This window comes from Delphinapterus leucas, chromosome 11 (assembly GCF_059928025.1).
Source record: "Delphinapterus leucas isolate spDelLeu-1000000601 "Yukka" chromosome 11, BTC_Dleu_Yukka2, whole genome shotgun sequence".
Taxonomy (NCBI): domain Eukaryota; kingdom Metazoa; phylum Chordata; class Mammalia; order Artiodactyla; family Monodontidae; genus Delphinapterus; species Delphinapterus leucas.
Genome location: NC_143139.1, coordinates 41,404,262 through 41,421,806, shown reverse-complemented (window position 1 = coordinate 41,421,806; position 17,545 = coordinate 41,404,262). Strand labels below are relative to the sequence as shown.

The following is a 17,545-nucleotide window of genomic DNA, read 5'->3' as shown; positions in this document are numbered from 1 at the left end:
AAGATGCCCCAGTTTGGGAAAAAGGGGACACAAACAAATGAGCCCCCGCTTGTCCTTCTGTCCTCCCCACATATATGTACTCCCTTGCCTTCTTTTGACCCAATAGGTGTTTCCTAGGCTGTGCCCTGGAATAGCCAGGGTCACTGCCACTCCTGGAACCAGGGCAGCCCCTAAAAAGAAGAGGGAGATGATAATGGCCTCTTTAAGCATCCCAGACCTTGGTGGAGCCTGAACTCAGCTCTTTTCTATACACATTTATTGAGCCTGTATGGGTCGGGCACAGACCTATAGGGGTTAGGGAGACAGACACGGTTTCTGCCCTTGCAGGAGTGAGGGGAGAGTTCCCCAGGAGTCCCCACAGCCTGGCTGACATCCCAGCATGCGTCAGGACAGCCAACCTTGCAGTCCCCTCTGTAGGAGCCCCTGTCTGCCAGGTACCATCAGCGCTATGGTAATGGGGAGTGGTCCGGGCTTGGGGGCGCTGGGCTGCAGAGCTGAGTGGGAGCCGGCCTGAGAAGGCTGTCCGGGATAAGTGTGTGTTTTCACTTCAGGGGCCACCAGAATAATATCGTAGAATCACAGGGGAGGCCATGGGGTTCCAAGGACACGTCTGCTGGCCTCCTCCGCGGAACTGCCCCCTTGGTCGTTTCCTTACCCGTTGCCGCCCAGCACAGTAACAAAAGCTGCTGTTTACCGGGCGCTGACCGTGAGCCAGGCGGTGCTCCGTGCCTCGCAGGCCTCCCGCTGTTTAGGCCACACAACAGCTCTGGGAAGTAGCGATTAAATATTATCACCATTAGATGTTACAGAGGAGGAGACCGAGGCTGGGAGGGGACCTGGTCACAGAGATAAGAGGCAGGGTCAGGATTCAAACCCACGTCTGTGGGCCGTAGCAGAGCGGCTTTGATGTGACCTGTGCTCTTCACCACCAGGGACCTTGTCCTGGGTTCCTTGGCCTCTGCTGACAGGGACTCAGTTTGGAAGCCGCAGGAGCCAGGCTGGGGGTGCTAGTGGAGACGTGGACTTAGGGCAGCCCACTAGACTTCTTTCCTTGCTGGTGGCCTGAAAGGCTGTCAGGAGCTGTTAGAGGGAGAGAGAGATGGCTCGGCCTAGGACTCTAGTGGCCCTGGAGATGGTCAGGGATGGAGGGGTAGGTCTTCTCCAAGGTGGAGAGGCTCCCTCTGCTGGAAACTGTTGTCTGACCCATGGACAAGGCGTTACCACCTGCCAGCCCGGATCTACCCCAAGCCAGCGAGCCTGGAGGGAAAGCCGCAGAGGGATAGTTCTCTGGCCCTGAGGGTGCCATGGTCACCCCTGCACCCTTGTAAAACGCAAACTGGTTGGAAGTGGGAGGGAGAGGCTCCGAGAACCAGGGAGCCTAGGCTGTGGGCGGAGTCCGGGCGTGCTGCAACGGAAGGGACACGGGCTTCAGAGTCCGACAGACTTGAACTCCAAGTACCACTTAGCCACTTACCAGCTGGTGACCTTGGGCAAGTACCTTAACCTTCATAGCCTCAGTTTCCTCAGCTGTAAACGAGGAAGGTCGTGAGGATTACATAGGATAATGATGACATTAAGGCCAGGCACAGTGCGGAGTGCTGCATTAGCTCGATTAATTCTCACAACAGCCCTTTGGTGACAAGTCATTATACCTCCACTCTACATATAAGAGCCTTGACGCTCAGAAAGGTCCAGTAACTTGCCCAAGGTTACAGGCCAACTCTCAGGCTAAAGCATGTAACTTCCATGCTGTTCCAAGCCTGTAGATGTAGTTTCTTTACCTGGCTGCAATGCCCAGGGCCAGGGCTGGCTTCATGTGCTCTGATTTCAGCAGTGGGTGGGGAGGAAGGAACTCTAGCTCCATCCCAGAGGCTCAGAAGCAACTCAGTCAAACTCGGTTCCCCAGGGCCCTTCCATAGCAGCTCAACTCTTGGCAGGACTGTACGGTTTACAGAGCCTTTTTACCCATATTAGTTAGTGGATCCTTCCAATAACCCTGTTTGCCCCCAGTTAACAGATGAGAAAGGAGGCAAGGGAAACTTAAGTGTCTTATTCAGGATCACACAGGTAGGAAATGGCAAAGTTAACCTTGAACCCATTCTGGTTCACCACAGTTGCCTTCAGAACCCTCTGGGGGAAATCACACACTATCTAACCCTAATATCATTGTCACCTCAGTGTGTGTGTGTGTGTGTATGTTTTCCTCTATTCAAAGAACAGATGTGTTTTACTTATTTATTTTTAACTGAGGTATAGTTGATTACAATATTATATAAATTTCAGTTGTAGGACATAGTAATCCACAATTTTAAAGGTTATATTCCATTTACAGTTATTATAAAGTACTGGCTATATTCCCTATGTTGTACAATATATCCTTGTAGCTTATTTATTTTGTTTTGTTTTGCTTTTTTTGTTTTTGTTTTTGTTTTGCGGTACGCGGGGCCTCTCACTGTTGTGGCCTCTCCCATTGCGGAGCACAGGCTCCGGACGCGCAGGCCCAGCGGCCATGGCTCACGGGCCCAGCCGCTCCGCAGCATGTGGGATCTTCCCAGACCGGGGCACGAACCCACGTCCCCTGCATCGGCAGGTGGACTCTCAACCACTACGCCACCAGGGAAGCCCTTATTTATTTTATACATGGTAGTATGTACCTCTTAATCCCCTAACCCTATCTTGCTCCTCCCCCTTCCCTCTCCCCACAGGTAGCCACTAGCTTTTTCTCTATATCTGTGAGTCTGTTTCTTTTTTGTTATATTCACTAGTTTGTTTTACTTTTTAAGATTCCACAAGTAAGTGATATCATGCAGTGTTTGTCTTTCTCTGTCTGATTTATCCCACTGAGCATAATGCCCTCCGAGTCCATCCATGTTGTTGCAAATGGCAAAATTTTTTTTCATGGCTGAGTAATATTCCATTGTGTGTGTGTATATGTATATATATATATATAACACATCTTCTTTATGCATTCATCTTTTGATGGACACAAGAGCAGATTTATTTTCAAGTCTTTCAAAATTTGGTAATACTTGACTAAAAAGTTGAAACATTCTGTACAGAATTCCAAATAATTTATGTAGATACTCCACCCCCAAGGAGACGAAGTATAACTCCCCACTCCTTAAGTGTGGGCTTCATATAATGACTTCCTTCTGAAGAGTGCAATATAGAAAGGGGGTAAAAAGAGGAACATAACAGTGGAGAAACCTGACAAACACCACCTCAGCCAGGTGATCAAGTCATGTTCGTACGAGGTACCCTGAATATGATGTGAGGAGAATGGTACATCTTCCTCCCCAAAACCCATAACCCTCATCTCTTCAGAAAAACATCAGACAAATCCCACCTGAGGGACAGTCTACAAAATATCTGACCAACCCTCCTCAAAACTGTCTAGGTCATCAGAAACAAGGAAAACCTGAGAAAACTGTCACATTCAAGAGGAATCTATGGAAACATGCTGACTAAATGTAATGTGGTGTCCTGAAAGGAATTCTAGACAGAAAAAGGATATTAGGAAAAAACTAAGGAAACCTGAATTAAGAATGGATTTTATTAATAGTAATGTATTAACATTTGTTCATTAATTGTAACAAATGTACTACACTCATGTTAATAAAAGAGGACACTGGGTATGAGGTACATGCAAACTCTCTGCATGACCTTCACAACTTTTCTGTAAATCTACAACTGTTTGAAAACATCAAGTTTATTTTTTAAAAAGGCCTAAAGTTTCAAGAAGATACTTAGTGAGAAGTCTCCCTCCCACCCTTCATCAGGTGCTCAGTGTTCTTCCCTAAAACACTGTCATGTCTCTTTCCAGAAAGGTGCTGTGAGGCAGCATGGTTTGGTGTTAAGAGTCTGGCCCCTACAACTGGAACGGCTGGCTCTCAATCTTGATCTCTGTCAGTTTCTAGCTGTGTGACCCTGGGCAATTCCTAACCCTCTCTGTACCCTGTGTCCTCAAAGATAAAATCCTTATAGGATTATTGGGAGAGTTCAATGTATTAATGAATATAGTAAGCACCTTACAAGTGGTTGCTTTCATTATCACAAATAAGCAAGCAAATCTATCTATGCAACAAATATGTTAAGAAAAAATACCCAAAACTTGTAAATAAGGCACACCAAAAAAATCACTACGTGCCCTTTCAAAGATATTTTAGATCACTGGCTAATAACCCCACCTATGGGTCATTCAGGGGAAGTAACTAAGTTTGCTATACGATTTACTATCGATGAATGCGCAGACTATAAAGTTAAGAGGTTAACTTGTAGAAGATTGATAAATAGCAAATTATTTTTGTCTGGTAGGAAAAAAAAAACAGTTATGGTTTTATTGCCAGGTAGGAATTGATTTTTTTGTATCTATCTTTGCAATCTTATTCAAGCATTCTTTTTTCCCCTGAATGTCTATAATAGTTTTTCATTTCTTCCTTTGATCCATCCTGCTGGTTTGCTCATTAAGTAGTTAAATAAATCTTGGTACTCACTACATATCTGTGTTAGTCAAGTTTACCTTGGTGCAGATTTTACTTTGACAAATAGTAGCATGCCATACACACTGTTCCACCCCGTGTTTTGTTTTTTGTTTTTTTCACTTAATACATCTTGAAGATAGCTTCACATGAGAATAAAGAGCTTCCTTACTCTTGTTTTGCCACTGTATAGAATGCATCATACGGGTGTGCAGTATTTACACTCGGAATCAATTTAGCCAGTCCCCTTTTGATGGACACCTAGGTTGTTTCCACCCTTTTATTGTTGCAAACAATGCTGTATGAATAACCTTGTACACAGGCTGAGAGTACAGTCACTTAGACAGAGGTGGATGGGAAGTCAGAAGGGGCTCTAGAGGGCAAAGGAGCCTCAGGGAGGGGCCTGATTACCTAGTCCCAGCCCGGCCTATCCCTTCGTCCCCTGGCTCTGTGCCAGCCTGGCCTCCTCCTGCCTCCTCCTCTCCATCCTGAGCTCCTGGTATCTCCAGACAGGAAGGGACAGCCTTCGATTCCCTGCAGACCTGGGCTCTGGCTTCCACTGAATGCCAGATGAGGGTGCCTTGGAGAGGAGGATCTTAGGGGCTTGGGGCCTGGGGCTGGTACTATCTCTGGGCTGGAGCCACTGATGGCACATGCTCAGTACACCCTGAGGGCTCTGGTAGGGGATGAAGACGCGGGGGCCAGGGACTTCCTGGGGGAGTTGGGGTACTGGGGGAGGGGGCGGGGCAGTGCCTAGCAGCTCTGGCACAGACTTGCTTCGGGTGCCCAGTGCAGGTGGGTGGTCAGGGCACAGGGTGTGGCAGGCAGTGGTGAGGAAAGGACTCGCCAGGCTGGTCGTGACGGTCACAAGGTGGTCCAGGACACCCCCCTCCTGAGGAGACTGCACGAAGGGGAGGCTCAAGGTGGCCTGAAGTCGTTCTAGGAAAGACGGGGCGGCCTGAGCCTGGGCCTGTGCCACAAGCCCGGGCAAGGCTGGCCACTCAGGCTGGTAACGATGGCTGAGCTGCTCCACTTGGGGCCGCCGTAGCAGATGCTGGATCCTTTGCACCGTGTCGAAGCTGTCGGTCAGAAATGCCCACTCCAGGGCTGTCTTGCCCCTGACAGGATCCACTGCAGTCAGGTCGGCACCTGGGGACAGGTACGGGGTGACATGGGGTAGGACAGGGATTGGTGACTTGCAGAAGGGCAGATTCTTTAGCAGCAGGACTGATTGGGGTTACATGCAAAGCCACAGAGTCCCATCCTGTTGCAGCTGGAAGCTGGGGCCCCTCTGTGGCTACAGCCCAGAGACAGTACCAGTCCCAGATCCCAACTTCCGGTTTAGGACTGATAGAGAAATTGGAGTCCAGCAAGGGGAAAAGACTTCACAGAGACCTACTGTGTGTGTGGGGGGGGCGGCTATCTCCAAAGCTGGAGAAGAATAGAGACCTCCTGAGCCAAGGCACTGACCAGAGGGGGGGTGTGACGTTTGCCCAGGATGGGTGGGGAGCGAGCTGTACCCTCTGGAGCAGGTGGAGCGGGGATTCTCATGGTTCCCACTCCTGGTTCTTCTCTGCACCACCACACACCCCTAATCCTGGGCACGAGGGGAGTAGCAGTCACTCTGAGACAAAGGAGGGGGTGTAGAGCTTCCTCCCTTCTCACCCCAAACCCAGTGTGACGGGATGGGAAAGGGAAAAGCTGGAGGCTGGGGTCCCCCAGAGTGAACAACAGAGGGCAGCCCCACCTCAGGGAGTAATGAGGGCCCGAGACTCCACAGACAGTGTGGACTTCACCCCAGAACAACTCTACACGGCCACACGTCTCAACTACCCGTCACTGCATTCCTGGAACCCTGGCTCGTCAGAGCTGGAAATCAGCCCAGAGAAAGCCATCACTCTCATCTTACACTGGTGAGGCCCAGAGAGGGAAGCTGTTTGCCCACGGTCACTCAGCTGGTGGCAGAGCCGGGATGAGAACTTAGGAATCTGGTTCCAGTTACCAGCCTTCTTTGTATTAGGTTCTCCACCTGGTCTAGGTTATCCTCCCAAGCTTTCTTTTCTGGGACCGCCATTCGCAATGCAAATAGAGCTATCAATAGCTGGACTTTGTTGCTTGTGAGAAGCCCCAGCACACTCTCCTCCTCCAGGAAGTCAGCCTGGATTGATCTTCCATCTCCACCTCTCTCCTCATTGCAACTATGACAGCTGATTTAGTGTCTGGTGGGGAGGCGTGGGGGAGGGACTGGAGACCACACATCCTGGTTCAGGCCCCATGCACCTGCCATGAGGAGGGCAGCCACGCATTCGGAGCGGTCCCGCATGGCGGCCTTCATCAGCGCAGTTAGCCCCCGCTGGTCCCGGCGCTCCAGGTCAAGGCCAGCATAGTAGTTGATCAGGAGACTCACCAGAGGCACATGGCCTGCAGGGCACCAAGGGCAGAGCTTAGCTACCCAAGAAAGGGATGACAAAGCCCCAAACCCACCCTCCACCCAACAAGGCAGCATCTGGGGTGGGAGAACGTCGGTGCAAAGAGTGTGGGACTGTGGCCGGGTCTGGCGGGGGTGGGGGGTGATGGGGTTTGGTAAAGGGTGGGGTTAGCAGCCTCTCACCTGCTTGGGCAGCCAGCATGAGGGCTGTGTCTCCTTCTTTGTCCTGCTGGTTCACATCCAGGAAAGGACAGCGGCTGAGCAGGGCCACAACACTTTGGAAGCCGTGGTAGCATGCGACCATGAGGCCTGTCTGGGGGAGGGACAGCTCAGCCCCGGTGCTTTCCTCCATGAGCTCCTTGGGGGGGCCCTGTGCCTTCTACCCCACAACTGTCCCAGAGATGTTCCAGCCCCTGTGAAGACCCACTCTCACCCACTCCCTTCCTCCTGAGGACCCAGGCTGTGGCTGTTGATCCTGAGACTCTCTAAGGATGAGTGTGGCGTGGTGAGGACACAGAGCGCCCCCTGCTGCCCTGTGAAGCACCCAGGGTAGCTCACCCTCCCATTGCTGTCCACCTGGGTGGCCTCCTCTGGGGAGACCCCATCATCCAGCATGGCTTGGAGCTGGGCAGTGTCATTGTGGAAACAGGCCCAGTACAGGGCGCCCAGCACGCAGCTTGGGGTAAAGGTCTCGTCGTCGGGGCAGGACAGGGTCTCAGCGACGTCCAGCCCTCCCTTCTGCAGTGTCAGTTCCTCCTCTTCCATCCTGGGGGCAAGAAGGCGAGTCTCCCCTCCTCACGCAGTTGGCATCTATGATACAGAATGAAGGGAACAGTCTCCCTGGATTCCGGGAGGGGTCCCAGCAGCTGGCCCTGGGGAGAGCTTTTTCCCGCTGGAGTCTCCCGTCCCATCCACCTTGGAGAGAGGACAAGCCCCTGGCAGGGAGGCCGAAGGGCAAGAGCCCTAAGAGGGCCGAAGTCGTTCACTGCAAGTGAGGGTCCTAGTGAGAGTCAAGGAAGAGAGGCGGTCTTCTCTTTCCCATGGGACCTTACCTGGGGTTTGGAGGGTCCCTAGGAGGCAGTCATTGCTGGGGCCCAGCCTGGAGCCCACAGCAACCCCCCAGACTCCTGGGAGCACACACACCGGGTCTCTGGAGTGTCTTGAGGTGGACTAACAGCCCCAGGAAGCAACGCAGGTAACAGATGGCGCGACTTAACAGAAAAAGCTGCCTCAGACACCTCGGGGCTGAGCCGGATCAAGCCGGGTTTGTTAGGGATGGAGGGTGAGGGCGGGTGCGGGCGGGGACGCTGCTCTCCTCTCCAAGCCGACCAACACCCGCCCCAAGAGCCTGGCCGGGGTGGGCGGGGCCCGAGTCAGGGCGGCTCCTCCCCCGCGGAGGCGGCTCTGAGAGTAAGACCCGCCTCTCTGCCGACGCGCTCACCTTCGGCCTTCTGGGGAGACTAGCTGCCGTAGAACCAGACCCTTCGACGATGGAAGCGTTGCCAGGTTTCCGAGCTCGGCCCCCAAAGCTGAAGTCCCTTCCTCCTTGGTGGAGCAGGGCTTGGTGAGGGGGTGGGGGTGGGGTGGGAGAGAGTGCAGGTGAAGACATCTCACTAAATAGGGGCTGGGACGGAGGTGGGGTGCCAGGGGTCACCTGAATCTATTTTTTGAGGCTCTGGGAAAATTAAAGTATAAAGAATTGCTTAATTAGGGGTACAAAAATCATGATATATTAAGTTTAATGGATTAATCTGGTGTGGTAAATTAAATATGAAATATTTAAATTGTGTTAATACTTAATAAATCATTTAAATTAAACCATTTATTTACAATTATTTATCAAATTAATAAATTATTATTTAAGTATTCTTTAAGTTAAATTACTATTAAATATCAAACTTAATGAATTGGGTGTGGACCTCAGGTGTAGAAAATGGAGCCAATCATATTGCTCTATTTATATCACTCCCACTAACAGACTGTACCAGATCTCTCTCTTGTTTTATTTTACTTCATTTGGTTTATCTCTTTCATCCCTGATCCCCACAGCCCATCCTCCTCCTTTCCTTTACCAACTGACACATATATCCTTGAAAATGTACATTTCATTGAAAAAGGTAGTGTTGATTTGTGTACGTTTTAAGTAACACCTTAGATTGTGCTACAGAGCTCATCGTGTTTGTTCCTTTTACTCAGCGTTATGTTTTTGGGATCTGGCCTTGTTGCGTTCTGTGCAGTGCGCCAGTCATGAGTGCCTTTGGTTGTAAGTAACCAAAAGCTGACCTCAGTGGTGTGGTGGCTGCCACATTCTGGCAGTTCAACATCCATCCAAAACTACAGAAGCTGGAAAGCTAAAATGACACCTCCCAGGTTCTTGTGAGCTAGGAATCTGTGATTTAGGTTCTACTCTTGCGTGAGGCACAAATTTGGGATAGAACTAAGTAGCATGGGACATCCGTTTTGCTGTCACAGGTCATGACAGATGCAGGAGGGTCCTGGTGAGCAGCTTCCTGATTCATCAGCTTCCTGTAGTAGTGACTGTTGTTTTCCCCATCATAGGCAGAGGTCACATGCCTCCCAAAGCTGGGAGTTGTTCCAGGACCTAGAGCCTGCTCCTCCATTTAAACTAGCCAGATTTATTTCTGTTGTCTGCAGGTGAACCCTAACTGACACATGTGGCTTAAACAAATAGAGGTTTATTCTTCATACGGGATAAAAAGTTCAGGCGTAAGAAGCTGTTCGTGTTGATTTAGTAACTTTATGTTGTAAGGGCCTTCTCTAGGAGTCTCTTGACTTTTCCTCATGGTCACAAGATGGCTGCTGTACCTGTAGCCATCACAGTAAAATGTGGTGAATGCACACTGTGGACTCTATGCAGCAGTTAGAAGAAATCTACCAGCTTATGTGTCAGAAATCACTGATGAGATGATAGAATCCCTATCCATAACCTCCCTTCTCTCTAGTCACCTCTCATTATAGTTTGGTGTGACCAGGTGACACAATTTTGGCCGATGAAATGCAAGCAGCAGTCTGATGGGTGAGGCTCCCGAAAAAAATCTTTGCTCTCTTGATAAAATATGTGAGGTGTACCTTTTAACCTCTTTCTTTCTTCCCTCTTATTCCTGCTGAATAGAATTCCATAGTGTGCATCCATCACATTTTACTTATTTACTCTTCCAGTGATGAACACCCATGTTGCCTCCAACTTCATGCCACTGCAAGTAATGCTGCAGTGAGCATCCTTGTACATATCTAGTTGTAGACCTGAAAGAGAGCATCTCTGAGACTGCTAGGTCATAGGGAACATACATACTTATTGACCAGGTACTGTCGGATTGCTCCCTATTTTGCAGTGCACCCACCAACAGTGCATAAAAGTCTCCCAAATCATTACAAACCCTTGTACTTTTTCGGCCTTCTAATGTTTGTCAATCTGATGGTACAGAACTATAAGGGGATATTGCTATGTTACATTGGATTTTTCTGGTTATCAACAAGGTGAGCATCTCCCCACATACCTGATAGTCATTCTTGTTTCCCCTTCTGTGAATCACCTGTTCATAGCCTGGGTCCAATGTTCTATTAGAATTTCCTGTCTTTTTCTTATTGAGTTTTCAGGAATTCCTTTTAATATTCTAGATAATAAACCCATTGTCAGATGGGTTTTAAATGTGGCAACTGTAATGTAAACCTTTCTGTTAGCTTTATCTGTGGTGAACTTCATCGAAAGAAATCCTGAATTTTGATGTGGTTAAATTCATAAAAAATCTCCTTATACTTTGTGCTTTTGGGTCTTGCTTAAGAAGAATTTCCCACTCCAAGATCACAAGGATCTTCATCTCTCATTACTCTTGCAGTTTTATTTTTAATATTTAGTTTTTAATCCATCTGGAATTTACTTTTATATATGGTGTGAGGAAGAGAGCTGTTATGAACTGAATTGTGTCCCCCTAAAATTCATATGTGGAAGGCTTAACCCCCAATGTGGCTGTATTTGGAGACAGTGATATTATGGAGGTACTTAAGACTAAGTGAGTTCATAGGGGGCCCTAATCCAATAGGACTGCTGTCCTTTTAGAAAAGGGAGAGACACCAGAGCACGCTCTCTTTCTCTTTTTCTCTCCTCCCTTCCCCCACCCCTGTGTGAGCACAGTGGAAAGACCATGTGAGGATACAGTGAGAAGAGGCCATCTACAAGCCAAGGAGAGAGCTCTCACCAGAAACCAACCCTGCTGGCATCTTGATCTTGGACTTCCAGCCTCCAGAACAGTGAGAAAATAGATTTCTATGGTTGAAGCTTCCCAGTCTGTGGTATTTTGTTATGGCAGCTCAAACAGACTAATACAAGATCCAGTCTTTTCTCCAACTAGTGAAATAACCCCATCTATTAGACAATTCTCTTCCCCCTGATTTGTAGCATCATCTTTATCATGTATAAACTTCAAGTTTTCTTTAATGTTTTATGTTGTGTTTGAGTTCTTATATCATTTTACTAGACTGTTCCAGTGCTGATGCAACACTGACTTTATTACTCCAGCTTTGTAGTATGTCTGACTACCTGATAGGGTGAGTTCTCCATATTTCATTTTCTTTTTCAAAATTGATTTTTATTCTTTCATAAAAAATGGCAGGACTTCCCTGGTGGTGCAGTGGTTAAGAATCCGCCTGCCAATGCGGGGGACACAGGTTCAAGCCCTGGTCTGGGAAGATCCCACATGCCATGGAGCAACTAAGCCCATGTGCCAAAACTATTGAGCCCACGAGCCACAACTACTGAGCCCCCGTGCCACAACCACTGAAGCCTGCACGCCTAGAGCTGGTGCTCCACAACAAGAGAAGCCACCGCAATGAGAAGCCTGTGCACCACCACAGAGAATAGCCCCTGCTCGCCGCAACTAGAGAAAGCCTGCGCGCAGCAACAAAGACCCAACACAGCCAAAAAAAAAAAAATTGCAAATAAGTTTGTTGAATTCTTTAGAAAAAATTTGCTGGCATTTTGATAGGAATTGCATTGAATTTATAGATTAATTTGGAGAAAGTTGACTGCCTCACAATGTTAAATTTTCTCCTCCACAAACACGGTATTTATCCATTTTCCAGGTTTTCCTTTATGTTCTTCAATAGTGTTAAATTTTCTCCAGCAAGGTCTTATACATTCATTGTTAGGTTGATTCCTAGATTCTTTATAGTTTTTCTTGCTATTGTAATTAAAGTCTCATGTTTTTGTTTTGCTTATTGTTGATGTAGATTTAATTTTTTCTTTCTCTTTCTTAGACCTCATATATGCTGAATCAGATTAATCACAATCCCCAGTTCTCATTATTGGTGCCTGTATAGTCTGCTTTTATTTAGCTTATTAATTAGTTAATTATTTTTAACAAGGCAATATATACCCGGAATACCACCTCCAAACGAAAGCTTGAACTTGACAATACACTACGTGATTTTCCCAATGTATCCCCTGCCTCTCCCCACCCAAGGCAGCTATAATCCTGAATTTCATGCCTTTTGTTTTGTTCCTTTATATATTGTTTTATTGCATCTTTAGGTATTCCTTCAAGGTATATATATTATGTATATTACACATATATAATTCTAGTATTTTAAAGGATGTAAATGCTGTATGTAGCCTTTTGCTGTCTACTTTTATCACTAAATAACATATTGCTAAGATTCATTCATATTGTCGTGTGGTGCTACAGTCCGGTCATCTTTGTTGCTATGTGTATATTCACTCCATTGTGTGAATATACCACAGTTATCATGCTGCTTTATTGATGGATATTTGGGGTGTTTCCAAGTTTCTGCCACTATAAATTGTGCAGCTATGAACACTCTTCTTTTTTTTTTTTTTGATCCAGCAGGGAGGTATGCAAGATCTTAGTTACCTGACTAGGGATCGAACCCACGCCCCCCTGTAGTGGAAGCACGGAGTCTTAACCACTGGACCGCCAGGGAAGTCCCAAACACTCTTCTTTTTTTAATGAGAAATTTCCATTTTAATATAAAGGTGGTCCTGTGCCTGATAACTTCAGTTAGGGACTCACACAGAACAGACTGGGTACCAGCATTTAGTAAAATTCAGTTGAAGATTATAGTGCATTTTAAATATAAAAATAAGACTTTTAGTTTAAAAAGAGTACATAGCCCTGGATACATCCATAAAACAATGGAAAATTATAAAGCAGGGCTACATCTAGTTATGGGTCCATAAGCCACAGGATTCTCAAACCTCACAGGATGTTTGATACTGAACTTTCTTAAACTTTTAAATAATGCAATTGATCTTCTCAGGCAAGATGCATTTGAAAGGAGGCCTAGTGAGCAATAACATTTAGAGGCTCTTCTGAAGTGACGGGAATCCTCCTGGCTCTGGCGCAGAGGCCCATGGGAGTACCTGGCGGAGAGGACAAACCGGGCTGCTATTTGAACAGGTGGGCACCCACATCCGTCCATGAGAGATTTACATTTGCTGGCACACGAGGGTTCCAAACCACAATTGGAATCTTCCTTTTTCAACTTGCATCTTCTAACAATTCTCTGTATGGTTAAAATGTCCAGATTCCCCCGCAGTGCATCTGGAGCAAGGCTGAGCCGAGGAATCCCCACACTTGGTCTCCCCTGGCCACTGTGTGTCCTTCGTGCTCCTCCCGGCTCCAGGATTCCAGGGTGCTCGCCTTCACCTGGAGGCAGCCCTGCTCCTGTGCAGCTGCCTCCAATCTCCTGCAGGCCATTTTCCAGTTCCCCGGAATCTGCAGCTCCTCTGGCCTCTGCCGTCGCCACCGGACCAGGGCCAGAGTGTCCACGCTGCCCCAGGCCTGAGTCCGCCCAGCCTCTCATCAAACGCTCTTGCATGATTGTGTATGCAAGAGTATTCTAGGAGTGGAATTGCTGAGTCAAAAATCATCTAATTATACGATTTTAGGAGATAATGCAAACTTGTTTTCCAAATTGTTTGTACCATTTATAACTGAACCCAGTAAATGTAAAAGACCCTGTGAGGCTTCTTCCACTCTTGTGTTGTCAGCCTTCTAATTTTTGCCAGTTAGAAGGATGTGAAGTGGTATCTCATTATGGTCTTGATTTGCATTTCCCTAATAACTAATATTGTTGCACATCTCTTCATGTGTTTGTGGACTGTATGTAATAGAATGCTCTCGCTGGACACAGGCTACCCAACTAGAGGGTACGTTTTCTAGCCATCCTTGCATTGAGTATGACTATGTGATTAAGCTTTGGCCTAAATTGACTCTTTGTAAGTGGAGATGGTATGCTCAGTTTCTAGAAGTATCTTTAATGCGATGGGAGTGTGTTCTTCTCGTCTTCACCATCTTGCCTTCTGGCTGCAGAAGTTATAGCTGGCGCTAAAGCAATCATCTAGGACCATGAGGCAGAAGCCATATGTTAAAGATGAAGGAACTACAGAGAAGTATCTGGTTTATTTGTCTATACCTGGGCCCAAATCACACTGTCCTAATTACTGAAGCTTTAAAATGAATCACGGTGTCTGCCAAAGCAAGTATTCCCACTTCCTTTTTCTCCTTTAACAATGTCTTGACTACTCTTGGTCCTTTGAACTATTGGTATTTTGAATGTTTGTCAAATGTGACAGACTGAAGACGGCCACAAATCCTTTGACACTTCTCCTACTGAGAGGTGTTCTATTTACCTTTCCCTTGAACCTGGCTGGTCCTCATGGCAGAAGTGATGCTGTGTGACATCTGAAGCTGGATCAGAAGAAACCTTTCAGCTTCCCCCTTGGAAGTCACTCTCCAGACACTCTCTCAAGTTATTCCCTCTCAGGATGCAGCCACCATGCTATGAGAAGTCCAGCTTGTAGGTGCCATAGTTGACAGCCCCAGCTGAGTTTCCAGCCTCCAGCCGGCATCAACAGCATCATGGGAGTGAGCCACCTTAGGCATCCAGCCTAGTTGAGCCTTCAGGTGACTCCAGCTTTGCAATGAACACCTGTCTGCGACCATATAAGAGACTCTTCTATTTAATCTGTAGATCAATTTAAAGAAAACTGATACCTCTGTAATATTGAATCTTCTAATCCTTAAACATGGTCTATCTTCTGTTTATTTAGATTTCTTTAATGTCTTCAATATTTTATAGTTTTCTCCCTAAAGGTCTGTGCTAGAGACTTATTGTGCCCACCCGTATTCAATTCTTCTATCTCTTCCAGACATATGGAGGATTATACTTCCCCAGCTCTCTTGCAACTAAGCGAAGTTGTGTGGTTAATTTGTCTAATAGGTTGTGAGTGGAATCGACAATGTCCCTTTTGGGCCTGTGCATTCACTTGCTAATGTAAGACCCTCCAGCAGCTTTTTTCCTGCCTTGGTGATGGCAGAGGATGCCTCATGGCAAGATGGTGGAGCCACAGGATCAAAGCAACCTGAATTACCGAATTGCTACCTGGATAATCATCCAGACACATGGCAGATTTTGAGTGAATGAGAGTGAGAAATCAACTTTTTGTGTGTGTTAAAGTACTGATATGTGGTTGACTAATAGAACATTTTATATTGTACATGTTTTGATAGATTTTTTCCTACATACATTCTGATGGTAGGTAAATAGTATCCTTTTATTAATTTTATTAACATTTTCTAACTGCTTATTCCTATATTCTATATTTCTATATATATTTTTACATTCTATTTTATGTTTTATTCGAATAGAATATATTCTGCGTATTAATTTTATATGCAACAAGCTTTCTAAACTTTCTTATTGATTTTAATAATTTATCTATAAATGCTTTTGGATTTTTGCACCCATATTCATGGATGAAATTGGCCTCTAATTCTCACTTTTTACCACCCTTGTCAGGTTTTGATACCATAAAATAATAATTCATAAAATAGGCTCATATAGTAAGTTGAGAAGTATTCTCTCATTCTCTCTTTTCTGTGAGTCTGTGAGGGGATCATGATTATTTGTTCCTTAATATTTGTTACTCTTCCCAGTGAAATCAACCAGGCTGTAGTTTTCTTTCTTCTTTTTTTTAATTTTTTAAATTTTTTTTGCGGTATGCGGGCCTCTCACTGTTGTGGCCTCTCCTGCTGCGGAGCATAGGCTCCGGACGCGCAGGCTCAGCAGCCATGGCTCACGGGCCCAGCCGCTCCGCGGCATGTGGGATCTTCCCGGACCGGGGCACGAACCCGTGTCCCCTGCATCGGCAGGTGGACTCTCAACCACTGCGCCACCAGGGAAGCCCTGGACTCCTAGCTTTTTACAGAAATCTTCTATGAAATTCCTCACCTTGATTCTGTCAGATATAAAGGCTATGGAAATTGAAGCTCAAGTTTGCCTAATTCAACAGCTGTCCTCAAGCTAAAGTATATTCTTTGCTCTGTTTCCCTGAGTTTCTGCCTTCCCTTAGATTTTAACCTAATAAATTCTTGCTATCTGGCCAACTCTTCAATGCTTTTAAAATAATTTGTATTTTAACTTGCATTTTTACTGTTTTACTCCGAAAGATTAGTCCAGAGTCCAGCCAGTCATATTATTGGAAATAAAATTTCCTCTAATCATAATTAAAAATCAACCTAATAGGAAAATGGACAAAAGGCATGGTAATTAATTCATAGAAGAAATACAAACGGCCAAAATAAATATATGAAAAGATACTTCATCTCACAAGTAAGCAGGAAAAGGCAAATTAAAACAGTAATGGGGACTTCCCTGGTGGCACAGTGGTTAAGAATCCGCCTGCCAATGCAGGGGACACGGGTTCGAGCCCTGGTCTGGGAAGATCCCACACGCCGCAGAGCAACTAAGCCTGTGCGCCACAACTACTGAGCCTGCGCTCTACAGCCCGTGAGCCACAACTTCTGAGCCCATGTGCCACAACTACTGAAGCTTGCACGCCTAGAACCCGTGCTCTGCAGCAAGAGAAGACACCGCAATGAGAAGCCCATGCACGGCAACGAAGAGTAGCCCCCGCTCGCCACAACTAGAGAAAGCCCACGCGCAGCAACGAAGACCCAACGCAGCCAAAAATAAATAAATATATTTTAAAAAAATAATGAAATATCAATATTACTCTGGACCATCAGCTTAACAAAAATTAAACACTAGTAATATTAAATGCTTACACTGTTGGAAGAATGTAAATTAGTAAGTATTTTTGGAAAGCATTTTGACAGTGTCTATCAAAATAACAAATGTACATACACATTAATCCAGAAATTCTGATTTTAGAAATCTTTCCCAAAACAGCACTTGCATATGTGAACAAAGATATACTGTGTATAACTTTGCAGTGTTATTTGTATTAGTAAAAAAAATTAGAAACCACTTAAATGTTCATCAGTAGAGGAAGGGCTTGGGAAAATATGCACGTGTAGATTTTGCCTTCATTAAAAAAAAAAAAAAGATAGGGGAATTCCCTGGCAGTCCAGTGGTTAGGGCTCCACACTTCCACTGCAGGGGGCACGGGTTCGATCCCTGGTCGGGGAACTAAGATCCCACATACCGTGCAGCATGGCCAAAAAAAAGGATAGATCCATATGGATTGCTCTGAAAATATCTCTGAGAAATGTTAATTGAGAAGAAAAACTCAATGTAATATATATATATCATGTGTGTGTGTGTGTGTGCACCCGTGCAGTTGGCTGCTTACATATAT

General features: G+C 46.2%; 2 protein-coding genes across 3 annotated transcripts; both read right to left on the bottom strand.

The window, feature by feature from the left end:
- Positions 1 to 3,637: 3,637 nt before the first annotated feature.
- ANKRD33 (ankyrin repeat domain 33) lies at positions 3,638 to 7,783 on the bottom strand. 2 transcript variants are annotated; one of them, XM_089920737.1, is made up of 4 exons: positions 7,465 to 7,783; positions 7,090 to 7,219; positions 6,759 to 6,899; positions 3,638 to 5,627 (listed from the first exon to the last, which is right to left on the bottom strand). In XM_089920737.1, exons 1-4 carry the CDS (start codon positions 7,669 to 7,671, stop codon positions 4,906 to 4,908), a joined length of 1,200 nt encoding a protein of 399 aa, XP_089776863.1. In that variant the 5' UTR covers positions 7,672 to 7,783; the 3' UTR covers positions 3,638 to 4,905. The 2 variants fall into 2 exon arrangements, with proteins under 2 accessions (XP_089776863.1, XP_089776864.1); XM_089920738.1 differs by lacking the exon at positions 7,465 to 7,783 and having other exon boundaries at positions 3,638 to 5,037; positions 5,232 to 5,627; positions 7,090 to 7,340.
- Positions 7,784 to 13,077: 5,294 nt separating this feature from the next.
- On the bottom strand, positions 13,078 to 14,293 carry LOC115803514 (uncharacterized protein C10orf143-like). Its single transcript, XM_089921577.1, is given in 3 exon segments — positions 13,078 to 13,544; positions 13,546 to 13,739; positions 14,243 to 14,293. Coding segments are annotated over 3 exon segments (354 nt in total). The 3' UTR covers positions 13,078 to 13,435.
- Between the last annotated feature and the right edge of the window lie 3,252 nt (positions 14,294 to 17,545).